Genomic DNA, 16583 nt, shown 5'->3' with positions numbered 1-16583 from the left:
GTATAACGTACGTGGTATCTTTTTCATGGAAAACGTACGTGAAGTCACGTACGTGTCACATATGTTTAACGTACGTGAAACGTACGTGGCACAATTAGCTGTGTAGTTGATTCGATACTCAAGAACATACTTTAGGCATGAACATTATATACAGTGGACCTTCAGATATCCTGACACATGATATCCGGATGCTCAAGTATTCGGAAGGTTTTCACGGGACGGAAATTTTTAACATTATATTGACTTGTTTAACTGGTAGTTCATATATCTTCTAAAACGAGGCAAGCTATTGTCAAATTAGTTTATTAAACAAGAATATTATCAGTAAAATTCCAATACATCATTTCGCATTTCTTATGTTTATCACAGTGACCTGGCCAACGAATGCAACTCTCTTTCTGTGTTAAACGCTTAGTGAATTTATTCAAATCCCTGTTGTGGCAATATTTACACACTAAATTTTGTTCGTTTGTCTCCGTTTACAAAATAATGAAAATGAGGACAATACAGATATGACGAAACGACAAAGAAATTTTATTTCTCCTTCAAACCTGTTCCTATTTCTGTTGTTTCCGGAGGTCTAGTTTTGTTCTTCTTCCAATTTGTCTTGATCAAGTAGACCTTGCATTCTATTTGCTATCCATATTCTTTGTCAAAATCAGTTAACCAGGGGCAACTGAACACTATAGCTAGAAAAAAATAATATACTAGTACCTTTGCGGGTCATGATTTGACCAAACTTGCATTTACACTACCTGAGGATGCTTCTATATAAATATTACCAATTTATGCTGTTCCTGAGAAAAGATTACCTGAAGATGTATCCTCATGACTTCCATCTTTCTTGGTCCAGTGGTTCTCGGGAATAGAATTTTTTTAAATGTGCTTTTATTTTTTAATATTTCATATTTAACCCCCCTTCAAAGAGGGTTTGAGCCTTTATTTGATAATTCAATGTTACAAGATGATATGATCCTCAGCTCTAAAAAAAACATTTATCTAACCATCCCTCCACAGTAGCAGCTTACTTGTAATTCACCTACTTATTACTTAAATCAATTTTCAGCGTTTAGAGCTCATTTAATTTCATATCAACAACATAAACTTTTAATAAACTCAAATCTATCATTTCTCAGAGATCGGTAAGGTAGATAAACATAAAATACGGGGAGGTAACGAACAAAATTTTAGCTCAGAAGACCATTAAACATTACAAAATAACAGCGGAGCAAACACGGACTTCCAGAAAATCCGTGTTGGGATCAGCTACCATGGATGAGTGAACAGCCACTGCTGATCATATTTCATATAAACCAGATGACTTTTATGGTCAGTTAATTATTTTTCGGTTCAAACTTTATCAAATTGTTAACATCGAAATCCAGTGGTAATTACTGGCCGGAAAGAATATCTTCTTAGAGATTGGTTAGGATTGATTAAATATATGAGAATGGTTGTATATTTGCAGTTTGTAGAAATATTTTGAAAACGAAAAACGTAATATTTTTATAAATCTTAATTTGTTTTGTTTGTTACGGGATTTCTTCTGGGCTTTTTATATTAGATAAGTATAATATTTACAGACACAAACACGTGTTTTGTGTAAATTGATAATCTATTGATAAACATAGCCAAAATTAAATGGTTATCAATGTTTCTTTCCTAAAAAGTTAAAAAACGTGTTTAATCTTACATGTAATATATAAACAATATACAAAGTTTACCTAATGTGTATTAAGCGTTTTTTAGAGTATAACAAAACAGCTATACACTGGAATTCGGGCAACATATGATTTGTTGGACCTGAAGATGAAAATGTTGCCCTTGGCCTGCGGTCTTGGGCAACATTTTCACCTTCAGGTCCAACAAATCATATGTTGCCCTCATACCCAGTCAATAACTGTATAATATAACATGTTACCCCCGCATTTCTTTCGATAATGGCAAAATCGCTCAAATAGTGCGCAAAGTTTTACTCAAGCTAGTAAATAACTCGTACATCCTATAAAAACATTTTCTGTATATCATTTTACCATATTTATGTTCTCTTTCCAATGGCACAAGATTTATTCTGATATTTCCAGTATTAACAAATTTATGAATGTTTTTTCACATTTTACCTGTCTTTCAAGTCAGAAGCGTAGAAATGCATATACTATGTCATAAAAGGGTTTAAATACCGGAAAAAGAATTTCAAGAGGTATTTGTATTTAAATATCAGTGATTCCTTTCAGTTTCTAATTAAAACGCCTCCACTGTCCGGGAGATGCAACGACAAATCAGTGTTTGTCAGCCCCAATCCAGCTGCCGGAACAACCTTACAGACAAACATATTACAAACCTTCCAAGTGTCCTTTTATGCTTCAGATAGTAGAAGGTGAGTATAATTAAGAAATAAACAACAATGTTAAAAGGTTCTCTGGGAACTGAACATAGTTGATCACGTGATCAAATTCTGTGAAACCTAATGTTTGAATGTTTTAATCCATAACAGAATTACAAAGATGGACATCACTTCGCCTGCCGGTATGACCTATACTTCACTACAGTCTGTCTCCTCCAGACCTGGAACATACTTTGTCAGCACTTCCTGGAAACCTCAGCAGAACCAAGTAGGATCTCACATTGTTTGTGCTCTAGTCGAAGACACGTTTAGGTTTTAAGCTTCAATTAGTAGTTTTCATCTGTTTCTAAAATATGATTAAATATTTACAACAAAAATGAATAATTTAAAAAAATGGGTATTTTCTCGGCATTCAAGTATAAGATTCATCTTTCAATTATTTTTGTTTAAATTATCTCTTTCTTTAAATTGGCTAAATATGTTTTATTCATAAATATAGACATTTAAATCAGATAAGAAAATCAATAAAAGGTTTTTTGAAATTTGGCAGGAAAACCAGCGAATCAAGATGCTTAAATATCAACGTAAATGGTAAGTATATTTAGAACAATCTTTTTGGTCAAACATTTCAAAAGAAATTCTAAAGTTCTTGATAATGTATTATATGTATGATTGCACGTGTATCAATCTTAGACGTGAGTCCTTGTGTGAGTTCTCCTTGTACAAATGGCGGCACGTGTATACGACAGAGAATCACTCAGAATTACAGGTGTGACTGTTTACCTGGTTACACGGGACACAAGTGTCAAACAGGTATTTATTTAAAAGAAAATTGTCAACTTATAATCTAAATTACGATTCTGAAATGACAAAAGAAACATAATCATCATCCGAGATACAAAATTTGGGGAGATTTTTGTCCTTGATCGAATGAATTAGATTTATAAACCATAGCATCATAAATATTTCTGTTATTAAAAATAAAAAAAAACTAAGGATACTATTTGGATAAATTGATAATTTTTGAAAAGGGATATTTATGTTTATATGTTTATGTTTATATTTATATTTATGGGATATTTATGTGGAGTTTATTATCAGTTCAGAAAGTGTATTGAATAATTTTAAGAATGTGCTTATTTAACGTTTTGAATTGTATTTTGTACTTGGTACCTTGACTCCCCCTGATAGTTTCTAGAATATTTGTAGACATTTCTTTGATATTTTTGTTTTATAAATTCGTTCAATACTCTCGTCATTATCAAGTTGATTTATTTTTTTACAAATACAGCTCTTTACAGCTAGCAACTACATATTTCGAAATGTTCCTATTACAGTTAACTTTTATTCGGCCTTATTTAACTTGCAAAAATATAAATCGCAGCGAAACAATTATCTGTGAATTCTTTTAAGGTTGCTAAAGAAATGGCTGCGGTTTGATTTAGAATTGTTCATTTGCAAATAAAGAAAAGAGGAAAAAATTGGATTTTTTTTTTACAGCTTATGTACTTTAATACAATCTTTCTTGTCACTTTAATGTATATATTTAGATATAAACGAATGTGCGAGTGGACCTTGTCAGAATGGTGGGACTTGTCATGACCATGTAAATGGTTTCACCTGTACCTGTGTGGGTGGCTTTACTGGACTGATGTGTCAGACAGGTACATGTCTCCTTGAATCATTACTATTTTATTTTAATGTATCTTGATATCTTAATATATACATTTGCAAATGTTTTCCTTTATATAACACTACTGAAAGCAATGCGTATCTATAACTGTATAAATACAGGTACGGGGTCAAGAGGTCATAAATGTGCGTAATAGATAAACGTTCGACGTAATTTCTCTGTGACGTCATAAACTGTCGACGCGCGTTCAGTGGATTACATACATGACGTTGGGTTTGAAAAATAACGCATTTCACACGTTAAAAGTCACAATCAGGCAAATATAAAGTATGAATAAGTCACAAATGTAAATATAAGTAATAAGGCCTCATTTTAAAACATCTATCGGGGTATAAATACGGGTTGATACGAGATTAAATTCATCATAAAGCCCTTCGGGCTTTATGGAATTAAATTTCGTGACCAACCCGTATTTATATATCAATAAATGTTTAAAAATGATACCTTATTTCTTAAATAACGTAGTAGGTTCAAAATATTATTGCCATTATCTTAATTGAACACTGTACATTTCTAACATTATGTCATGTTTATTATCCATTCACTTTCCTTTCCTTAATGACATTGATTATTTTTTATTTACTATCAAGATATTGACGAATGCCAAAGTGATCCGTGTCAGCACAATGGTTCGTGTACCAATCTTATCAACAGGTTTAAATGTTCCTGTATACCAGGGTTTACCGACACAGTATGCCATACAGGTAGATACTTCTCTTTCAGTTAAAAAATAGAGAAATTTATATTGTCAGCTGACCAGGCTGTCTTTTTTAGCTCACCTGAGCCGAAGGCTCAAGTAAGTTTTTCTGATCACATTTTGTCCGTCGTCCGTCCGTCTGTCCGTCCGTGTTTACGAGAGTGCATTTATTGGGTATTTTTCATGCCAAGATTGTACTTATTGGGTACTTTTTGCTTATTGGGTATACCCAATAAGAAGTGTCGCTGAATATGCTTAAAACACCCTAATTGGGTATTTGCAGGTTAGTACCCAACAAAACTTGGACACGACGATTTGTCCAAAAAAGTGTCCAAAAAAGTTGCTTTCACGGACGCACCGTGTTTTGTTGTTTCAGTTTTACATTCGGAACTCTAAATTCTCGAGAGTTCCGAAAATCAACTTCCGTTGATCCTGATCATAACAACGTTTGTTTTCATGGAAAAAAATATGGCGTCTAAGAAACACTTCATGTCAACAAGATTTTCTGATTGACAAGAGAAAAGGTAAGTTCATTCGATTAATATTTATCCATTGCTAAGTTCCTGTTTAAGGAAAATAGATTTTAATGTAATTTTGAAAACAATTGTGCACAAAATTAAAATAGATATATCGGAACAATTAATCCTAAGTTGCACTTGTTTGTATTTTGAATTTTCTCTGTCTTTTTAACTCTCTTGAGGGCGAGAAGTATTTAGTAAATGATCGTATATTGTTAGATAATCTTTAATAAATCGAAAGTGTTTATTATTTAATTTTATATCATAACCTACTAAGTATGTTCTGACAATGTATATTGGAAAGGGAAATGAAAATTTTAACAATCGTGTGTTCATAAATCAGCTGTAAATTATCGGTTCATGTAGACAGTATTACAATCGCAAAGTGAGCTGAGATGATGATAAATGGGATAATTGACAACAACTAAATAATTGTGTGTAAGTTTATCTCATCTGATATGTAACTTAAGAAATTCATTGTATTACTGAAAAACTTTCAGTCAAAACAGTGCTTCTTTCTGTCTTTGATGTTAAATCTAGACCCTAAAAAGGGCATGGTAATCAAGGAGTCAAAAGGGCACTGTGTGTCGCGACAGGATCTCACGAGGGCACTTTGAAAACAAATGTTAATGTCATTGAAATTATATTTAAATTTTTTTTTAATTTTTACATACTTTAACATGTTTAATTACTTTTAATATCCTCTCATATTGAAATCTTTATTTAAAACAAGTAATTTAAAGATAAATTCATATATCTGTATTCCATTCTTTTTTTTTAAAAAAAACAATGTTTTAATTATTGATTCAGAAACAAAAAGAATATAAAAAAGGCATTTACATCCAATTTCTTCAATAAAAAAAGTAGTAAGGTTACACTTGAGAAAGTAATGGTATTAATCTAGCTGAAACAGGTGCAAAAATTATTAAAGTTTGGAGGTATGATTGATTTTTTACCTGCTTGGACTGTTATTTGTTTACAAGTACAGGCAATTCAAACATTAAAGGAAAATACTTTTTTCAGGGAAGGGGGGATGGGCATTTTGAGAAATACATGTAGAGACCATTCTCTTTACTTGGAAAATATTCTACCAACAGGATCATGTGAAAACTGGTCTTACTGCCATGCATAATTTGTTTTAAAAAAAAACTCTGACTTTAATTAGAAACTTTGACCCTCAGCTTGTCAAATCTATCAGTTCAATCAAAGAAACTAACTTAGTTTGTTGTTTTTAAGCCTTTTTATCACATTACATTCAGTTTTTTGGTACACTGTAAGTATTTTATTCAGATAAAATATCCGTTTTTTCTTCAAGTTGTACTATGTGTTTTTTTCTAATTTCGGTTTGTAAAAAAACGATCCTGATTTTAATTAGTTAATAATTTACAAGTTTATTTATCTTTGGTCTTGGGCTAATTCTTGCATAATCAATGCAATCAAATGACAGTTTCTCAAGTTAAATCCTCTACCCTGACAGCCTGAGGCATGTTAATTAGCCAGGTGGCTGTGTGCGTGCGTTCAAGCGTGAAGTGATTTCCTGTCGTTGTTTAAATAAAGGGATTATCAGCATGCACTGAATAAACAGAACAGCAAAGGAATATTGCCTAAACTGGGCATATTTATTAATTTTGGGTTAGGAAATAAGGGCATGGCGCCGCGCCATGCTAGTTTGCTTTAGATTTAACAGATGATGAGTGTCTGCTTTATTTTGATTTTTTTAAAATTATTGTTTTTGTCATTTGTTTTAATTAATTTAAAACAATACTGAAATTGATATAGGGCTACTATAACTATTTCACATGATGGGTGTGTATTTAGCATCGCGCTACACCCTGGGCTTCGATTTTTGAGAATGGGACTAGTGGTTTTCTGCGCTAAATTCCCAAATGTGGAAATATTCCAGACAGCATGCTCATATTATCCATAAATCTCCACAACTGCATCCATTTTGCAGTACTACAAGACTGATTTACTTAAAAACGATCTTTTATTTCCTAATTTGAATTCCCCCCTTTCCTTTGTTTAATATAGCAATATTTGCTTGTACATAATATGCCTCACAGATATCTAATTATTAAATTATATACATTCACTCTGGGCTCAATGATAAGTGTCATGCAATTATTTAGCGTTTTTTTTAAAGCCATATATGGCTATCTTTTTTAAAAATTAAGTAAAGAAATATAGTTAATACATAAATAAAGATATACAATTCGAAAAAATGTTTTATCTAAAATTTAAAATGTGTTAAAATCTTTTGTATTTTCTTCCTAGTTGTCAAATGAAATTAAACTTTGATATCTTTATAACGCAATTGACTTAGATTTTGTAATTTAAAAATTTCTATCTTTATTGTTGACATGCCTCCTTAAATTATAAAGCTCAATGATAAGTGTCATGATAAGTTCATATTTTATATTTGCATTGTAGCTTTAAATGATTTTTTTTTGCTTCGTTTTAAAGCCATATATGGCGTAATTTTTTTAAATCTGATTATTGAATATATTTTACTGAAAAATTAAAAAATTTAATAAAGAGAATATAGTTGACACATTTTTTCAAATTTTTTTCAAGCTTTTTATTTTTGCATATTTGGGCTTGTCACTTTTTACTCGGGGATAGTAACTTTATTGCCACAAAGTTTTATACTAATTTCCTTTATTGCACAGATTTTATTTTCTCTGTAATGTGTTATTTAAATCTTGTGATTATTTTCTTGTGATTTTAGGATAACTGGAGATAATGATTCCTTTTTTCCAAATTAAATTTTTCCTATCTTTATAACGCAATTGACTTAGATTTTTTTTATAAAAGTAATTTTACAATGGAAAATTAAAACCATAATCTTTATCATGTTTATATAAAGTACAGATACAATTGTGAACATTGCAAGAACACACTCTTATAATTTTAGTCTAAAATAATTTTCATGCCAACCATAAGATTTTTAGAGACATATATGGCTTTAAATGAAGAGATCAAGATGAAAACAAAATGATTTTCAGGAAAGCTTTTGTTTTAATACAGCTACATAACTAGTGAATGTTACCAGAAAGGAATATTTAAATTTTTTTTTCTATTTTTTTAACAATTTCATGCAATCATTAATTTATATTTGATTTAAATTTTGTTTTAAGCAAAAATTAAATTAAACTTAATTAATTGTAAAGTAAATACTGGGGTACTATACGGTCATAGGTTATGTTAATACCCTGACTTTTGTTCTGATATAGGTGGCATACAGGAAAAGAAACAATTTTTTCAAAGGAATAAAACAGCTTATCTTTAGGTTAATTTTTGCACTACTATCATTTGGGCTTGTTATTCACTTTTTATTTTTTAGGTCACCTGAGTAAACTAGTGACCTTTATTGTTTTTGTCCACAAAGCTGTGGATTAGTACTTTTGAATTTTCTTTATTGCACAGCGATGAACCAATTTCAATAAATTTGGCACAAAGCAGCTAATGGGTTTAGGGGAACAAAAATTGTGAATTGTATATTGTGATTTTAGGATAACTGGACATCAATCATGTCCTTTTTAATCAGCATTGATATTACATAAATATTTCCTAAGTATTATGTTACAATAAATTGGTTTAGATTTTTTTTCCTGGGTATTAAATAAACTAACTAAGTACATAGTTATGGAAATTAAAAATTGTGAATTTTATGGCCCCATCATGGTTCAGGGTGGGGCTCTTTGATTATATAGTAAATACATGAATTCTTTGAAAATCTTCTTCTTTACTCCTGGGTATTAAATAAACTAACTAAGAATATAGTTATGATGAGCAGAGTGCACCAAAATTGAACATGGCCCCAGGGTCAGGGGTTCTGGTGTTAGGGCGGGGCTCAGAAATGTTGTGACAATACATGTAATTCTTTGAAAATCTTCTTCTCTGCTCCTAGATTTTATATAATTTAACTAAGTACATAGTTTTGATGAGCAAGAGTGCCTCTACCAAAATTGTGAATTTTATGGCCCCAGGGTCAGGGGTTCTGGTTTTAGGGCGGGGCTCTATTAATTATATAGTGAAAATACATGAATTCTTTGAAAATCTTCTCTGCTACTAGGTTTTATATAAACTATAAGTACATAGTTATGATGAACAAGAGTGCCACTACCAAAATTGTAATTTTATGGCCCCAGGGTCAGGGGTTCTGGTGTCAGGGTGGTATGTTATATAGCAAATACATGAATTCTTTGAAAATCTCTTTTTACTCATGGGTATTAAATAAACTAAAAGTACATAGTTATGATGAACAAGAGTTTGCCAAAATTTTCAATTTTATGCACAGGGATTCTGTGTTAGCGGGGCTGTATTGTATACTCTCATGTTTGAAAAAACATTAAATCTTTGAATATTTTCATCTTTGCTCCTAGGTTTTAAGCAGATGAATTACCTATATAGTTATGAGCAATCCCTAATCTTCAAGAATTGTAAATTTCAAGGCCCCAGGGTCAGTTGTACCATAGTGGGGGGTGTACTTATGTACTGAAAATGAATGAAGTGATTGAAATGTGCTCCTTGGTATTAATCAAATATTTTTGAAAAGCAAGTATGCCTTTCCAAAAATAGTGCAATGTGTGGTTATGTTAATACATGTATCATGTGTGGTAGCGGCATACTGATTATTGCTGAATATTACTGGTTACTTGAAATGCATTTTTTCCTTACCCTGCCTATGGGTATAAAACCAGCTAAGGAACTTGTAGGTGTATAGTTATGATGACCAGATCGTAAGGCTATAGCATCTGGCTTAAAACATGTCTGATGTCACTGGAAAGTTGTTGAATAATGCTGTTGACCTATAATTTTTCATATTTTCAACTTCTATCCAGCTTAGTCAATTTCAATTAAATTTTGTGCAAAGCATACCACAGGAAGGGGGGATGGAGTGTCAAGTGTGTGTCTGTCCCTGTCAATATAATTTCAAAGCAGTTAGTAAGGTTTGGGTCAATTTTAAATCCTCTTTAGCAGAACCATTGGGCTAAAAACAATACTAATGTGAAAGCTTTATCATTAAGTGTAGAGATGTTTTTGAAGATTATGTACCCTTAATGTACTGATAGTGTTACATTAGAAGTCTAAAATTTTCAAGGAATAGATGTAAAATCTTTTTAAAATCTCCTTCTTAACAATCAGAAACTAACATACTGTCTAATTAATATGCAACATCGTTTTGTGTGTTGAATGATGATTCCATTTTGATAAAATTATGGCGGATGGGGGGTAGGATGAAGTTGCAGTTAGACATAGAAGAAAAAAAATAGTTGATAGAATTTAGTTTTTCTTCCATTTTATTTATCAATACTTATTTCTGAATAAGAAATATACTTTTACTTCTTGGTTGGGTTTGATCAATATAAAGGGTGATCTTGCTGTAGTCAAGAAAAACATGTTTTATACGGCAAAGAAATGCCTTTATCTAATTGCAGAATGAATAAAATGGACAGAGGCAAAACTGAAGGAGATGCATGAAATGAGGAATATTTCAAAGATTGCTTGAGCATAACCACTGCTACTGGATAAACATATGGCAATATAAAAGAGCAGGGTCAATGGAGGTATCATACAGTATAGGCCATGAGAGACCCTGAAGAAGAAAGTATTGAACAGAAACAAAAATAAAACCATTTTGACATTTATTGAAATATAGGATCAAAGTCTTGCATGTAAAATTTGGGCATGTAATGACTTTTCTCTAGCTCTAAGACTTATGACAGTGATGATTTGATTTAATATCTTTATCCCGATTTGTCGAAAAAATTTGGACATAGTGCATCAATTATTTTAAAGTTTTGATACAACGAATTCATTCATTGTACTTGTAACTGAGTTTTCTGGTGCGACACTGTTTTATCGGCTTCAAAACTAAGTCTGTGATTTCCAAACCAGATTAATGAGATCATATAATATCTTTTAACATCGGTGACTATTTAATCCATTCTTTTACATCTCAGAAGTATTTTTATTATTACAGGGAAAATATGCATTGTACATGTATCTGTACTAAACAGCATTATAGAAATTTTCCATATAATACAACACAATCTTAGCAACTGAAGGCAAATATTTTATCAAGGGTGTGATCTATTTATCAATATGGTTTTCAGCATCTTGCTCTACCTGTAATGACTTGCTCCAAGTTCCAATATTTAAATTTAAATTTTGCAAACATGGTTATAAAATTCTTTAAAAGCCAAATAGTTTAGGCACAAAATGCTTATATATTTCCTATCATTTGTAAAGTGTACACTGAATGAGATGTGGAATGTTAGAATTAAAGTATTAAATATGTTTTGGACTTATGTATGCTTATGCAGATAAATTTGAATTCAACTAGGGAAGGTAAATGTCATACTTATTGGATTTGCAATCTAATGCAAGAGTATAAATATCCAAGACAAATCTGACAATTTTAATGAAGGGTATAAGTAACCCAAGAAGAATTGGACAGGTAAACATCACTTGTTGGGTTTTGTTCTAATGTTGGGATGTAATATCCAAGAAGAGTTTAACCAATGTCCAATACCTATTGGGTTTTCTTTCTTATGAAAAAAAATTTGAGTAACCCAAGAAGAATGTCCAATACCTTTTAGTTTATATACTATTGAAGGGATGAAGATATCCAAGAGGAATTGGACAGGTGTCCATTACATGTTGGGTAGTATTCTGATGAGGGGATTCTCAAGAAACCCAAGAATTAGACAAGTGTCCATTGCCTGTTGGGTGGGATGTAGATATCCAAGAGGAGTTGGACGGATGTCCATTACCTGTTGGGTGGTTTTCTGATGAAACAATTCAAGAAACCCAAGAAGAATTGGACAAGTGTCCATTACCTGTTGGGTAGGATGTAGATATCCAAGAGGAGTTGGACAGGTGTCCATTACCTGTTGGGTGGTATTCTGATGAAACAATTCAAGAAACCCAAGAAGAATTGGACAAGTGTCCATTATCTGTTGGGTGGGATGTAGATATCCAAGAGGAGTTGGACAGGTGTCCATTACCTGTTGGGTTTTATTTTGATGACGCAATTCAAGAAACCCAAGAATTAGACAAGTGTCCATTGCCTGTTGGGTGGGATGTAGATATCCAAGAGGAGTTGGACAGGTGTCCATTACCTGTTGGGTGGTATTCTGATGAAACAATTCAAGAAACCCAAGAAGAATTGGACAAGTGTCCATTACCTGTTGGGTAGGATGTAGATATCCAAGAGGAGTTGGACAGGTGTCCATTACCTGTTGGGTTGTATTTTATGAGGAGATTCAAGAAACCCAAGAATTGGACAAGTGTCCATTGCCTGTTGGGTGGGATGTAGATATCCAAGAGGAGTTGGACGGATGTCCATTTCCTGTTGGGTGGTTTTCTGATGAAACAATTCAAGAAACCCAAGAAGAATTGGACAAGTGTCCATTGCCTGTTGGGTGGGATGTAGATATCCAAGAGGAGTTGGACAGGTGTCCATTACCTGTTGGGTTGTATTTTGATGATGCAATTCAAGAAACCCAAGAATTAGACAAGTGTCCATTGCCTGTTGGGTGGGATGTAGATATCCAAGAGGAGTTGGACAGATGTCCATTACCTGTTGGGTGGTATTCTGATGAAACAATTCAAGAAACCCAAGAAGAATTGGACAAGTGTCCATTACCTGTTGGGTAGGATGTAGATATCCAAGAGGAGTTGGACAGGTGTCCATTACCTGTTGGGTTGTATTTTGATGAGGAGATTCAAGAAACCCAAATAGAATTGGACAATGTACACATGTTCAATTGTTCTTGGATAGTTTAATCCCTTCATCAAAATACAACCCAACAGGTATTGGACACCTGTCCAATGCCTGTTGGATACCTTCATTCTGTCCAACATGTAATTGCCATTTGCTTATTATTAATTGGTCATGACTCAAAGAGGTTTCTCCTTAAATACTTAATTTTGTTATTCAAGAAAGGTTGAACAGAGTCTGAGATGTGTTGAGTTGTGTTTTCACAATTCAGTTTTTTTGCACTTAGGTATTCATATATTCTAATATTAGATATTTTGAAATATACAGGTGTATATCCTTATTGCTAAGAACAAATTAGTTAGGTGTTACAATAAAAGAGCTATATCACAGAAATTGACAAAAATATGGGTTCAAAACCAAAGGTTTTCAGTCTTGTCTGAATTTACCAGCAAATATTAAATATATAATAAATTTGAAATGAATAAAAAACAATAAGAAAAAACCCAATAAAATACGGACAAGAGGAATAATATCCAATAAGATTTGAACAGTAACTACCCAAATAATGCTCTCTCGTGTGTACACTTTTTTTGTATCCAATAAGCAGTATCCAATAGGACTTGGACTTGATGTACCCAATATATAACCAAATGTGTGTAAAATGAAGGGACATATCCCCTCGCAAGGGGAGATAATCAAGAAAAGACAAAAATAGGATTGGGTCATTAAAAAATCTTCTTCTCAAGAACCACTGGGCCAGAAAAGCTGAAACTTATGTGGTTGCATCCTGGGGTAGTGTAGATTCTAAATTGTTCAAATAATGACCCCCGGGGGAGGGTGGGGCCAAAATGGGGAATCAAAGTTTTACATAGAAATATATAGGAAAAATGTTTGAAAATCTTCTTCTCAAGAACTACTGGGCCAGAAAAGCTGAATCTTATGTGGAAGCATCCTGGTATAGTGTAGATTCTAAATTGTTCAAATAATGACCCCCGGGGGAAGGTTGGGGCCACAATGGGGAATCAAAGTTTTATATAGAAATATATAGGAAAAATCTTTGAAAATCTTCTTCTCAAGAACCACTGGGCCAGAAAAGCTGAAACTTATGTGGAAGCATTCTGGTGTAGTGTAGATTTTAAATTGTTCAAATCATGACCCCCGGGAGAAGGGTGGGGCTACAATGGGGAATCAAAGTTTTACATAGAAATATATAGGAAAAATCTTTGAAAATCTACTTCTCAAGAACCACTGGGCCAGAAAAGCTGAAACTTATGTGGAAGCATCCTGGTATAATGTAGATTCTAAATTGTTCAAATAATGACCCCCGGGGGAAAGGTGGGGCCACGATAGGGAATCAAAGTTTTATATAGAAATATATAGGAAAAATCTTTGAAAATCTTCTTCTCAAGAACCACTGGGCCAGAAAAGCTGAAGCTTATGTGGAAGCATCCTGGTGTAGTGTAGATTCTAAATTGTTCAAATCATGACCCCCTGGGGGAAGGGCGGGGCCACAATGGGGTATCAAAGTTTTACATAGAAATATATAGGAAAAATCTTTGAAAATCTTCTTCTCAAGAACCACTGGGCCAGAAAAGCTGAAACTTATGTGGTTGCATCCTGGTATAATGTAGATTCTAAATTGTTCAAATAATGACCTCAGATATTGATGAATGTGCCAGCTCTCCTTGTCAGAACAATGGATCCTGTATTGATGAGATTAATCGGTTCCGATGCTCATGTGTTCCGGGTTTTACCGGCTCCATCTGTGAAATAGGTAATCTATTTACTTTATTTTCAACCAATGTTTGTCTGTTTTAAGTCTTTAAAAGGTTTGTGGGAAATCACATATTTTTAGGATTAAAATTTTTGTTCTGTTTCCAGATATCAATGAGTGTGCCAGTAACCCGTGTTTGAATTCAGGTACTTGTAACGATCTCATTAACCGCTTCACCTGTTCTTGTCGAGCGGGGTATACAGGGACTATATGTGACATAGGTATGAATATTGAAAACGCAACCTCAGATACCAAATCAAAACAAAAAAGAAAATAAATTGGAAAAAAAATCCGCAGAAAAATATATTGAAAACAGATATTTAAGGGTTTTTTTAAACCAAACATTACGTTTTTTTAATAAGCCTGAAAATTAGGCATCTATATTTTTCCATCGTACAGATATAAATGAATGTGCACCAGATCCCTGCTCAGTCATTTTTGACTGTGAAGATCGTGTGAACGAATATTACTGCAGAATAAACAAATGGAAGCTTGCCATCATTATCTGTAGTATTCTTTTTGTAAATCTGACGGTTATTTCTATCGTCATTTACCTATCAAAAAGACGAAAGTACAGAGATGTTGACCATTCATGGTAAGACATTTTTTTATTGTTTCGTATCCAAATTAATTGAAATCAAGCAAAATGATGACAGATACTTTCGCGCAAATTTTTATTGTCAACTGTATCATATAGGTTGTCCAGTTTCATTGACGTTCGTAAACCCGATATCCAGCCTAGGGTTTTGTAAGTATAAAATACTTGAATATTAAGAGTATTGCTGAGGCAATATATTTATTAATAGTGGTGATTTTTTTCACTACTTTATTACAGATTCAGAAGTGACATTCCATTTAAAAGATTCTAAATAAGAAAGTAACCCCATAATTAAGAATACGAAGAGAGTCGACACAAAGTGAAAAGGACTCCTGTTATTAGTTTTGTTATATGTGTTTTTACTGTTATTTACAAAATGTTATTATTCTGTTATACAAATAGTTGTTGATTAAAGAAAATATACTGACAAATATTTTTTTTTTATTCAGTGATATCAATATATTACATGTATCAAAATCATTCCAACTATTGAACGCAATTTGAAGATAACCTTAGTGATCAAGCCAAATTAAAATGCCATGGAAACACTACAAAAATTAATCGAGCAGTGAAAATAGACGGAAAACATCAGACGTGGAATCAGATTCCTTGGAGAATTAATCATCCTCTGAAAAACCGGTCACATCCGTCATGCATGTGCTCACTGTCATTATCAAGCAAACAGAAAAAAGGTATATTGCCAGGTATATAAGGGGAGATGATGATGATCAAATGATGCCAAACGTCAACACTCTAATCCTTAAGTTGATTGTTAGGCGACCATTAGGATTTTTTTTTAAATAAATATGCAAAGAATATATGCGTCAGCCTCAGTTTTTCATTTCATCCAAGAAATATGGCTTAGATATTGCTGACTAGATTTACATTATAAAAAGCAATTAATCATTCCAAGTTTAGATGGATAAATTCACGCAATTTAACCTTGCAGTTTGACTTATCCTTAAAAATTCATCCTTGTCCATACATTTTGGACAGGTGGTGGAAGGGACTTCGTTTTTCATAAAAAAAAATCAGTGATAAGATAGTGATAATTTTAATTTGAGATATGATAGGGCGTTCATAATTGACACAATAAAATAAAAATGAAATCCCTAGCCAACAAAAACCCCGAAAGCGGGGAATCACAATTCTAATTTGTTTTTGTTTTTTTAAATGTTTGGGATTAAGATTATTGAAAACTCCTTTGAAGTTTGAAATAGTCACACGATT

General features: G+C 32.6%; 1 protein-coding gene across 1 annotated transcript; it reads left to right on the top strand.

Moving 5' to 3' along the window:
• Positions 1 to 1317: 1317 nt before the first annotated feature.
• On the top strand, positions 1318 to 15768 carry LOC134280988 (fibropellin-3-like). The gene is made up of 12 exons (XM_062763445.1): positions 1318 to 1329; positions 2235 to 2377; positions 2495 to 2656; positions 2895 to 2935; positions 3038 to 3157; positions 3895 to 4008; positions 4628 to 4741; positions 14642 to 14755; positions 14863 to 14976; positions 15155 to 15350; positions 15453 to 15503; positions 15591 to 15768. Exons 1-12 carry the CDS (start codon positions 1318 to 1320, stop codon positions 15622 to 15624), a joined length of 1215 nt encoding a protein of 404 aa, XP_062619429.1. The 3' UTR covers positions 15625 to 15768.
• Positions 15769 to 16583: the final 815 nt, after the last annotated feature.

Source organism: Saccostrea cucullata, unplaced genomic scaffold (genome assembly GCF_032062105.1).
Source record: "Saccostrea cucullata isolate Sc308-1 unplaced genomic scaffold, CSIRO_AGI_Scuc_v1 ctg5452, whole genome shotgun sequence".
NCBI classification, from domain to species: Eukaryota; Metazoa; Mollusca; class Bivalvia; order Ostreida; family Ostreidae; genus Saccostrea; species Saccostrea cuccullata.
The sequence above is the reverse complement of the archived record's forward strand: the minus strand, read 5'-3'. Positions and strand labels throughout refer to the sequence as shown.

Excerpts from the sequence above, each read along its gene's own strand:
- LOC134280988 (XM_062763445.1), top strand. Across the intron at positions 3,158-3,894 it reads GGGACACAAGTGTCAAACAG|ATATAAACGAATGTGCGAGT; the intron begins GTATTTATTTAA and ends GTATATATTTAG. Across the intron at positions 15,504-15,590 it reads GATATCCAGCCTAGGGTTTT|ATTCAGAAGTGACATTCCAT; the intron begins GTAAGTATAAAA and ends ACTTTATTACAG.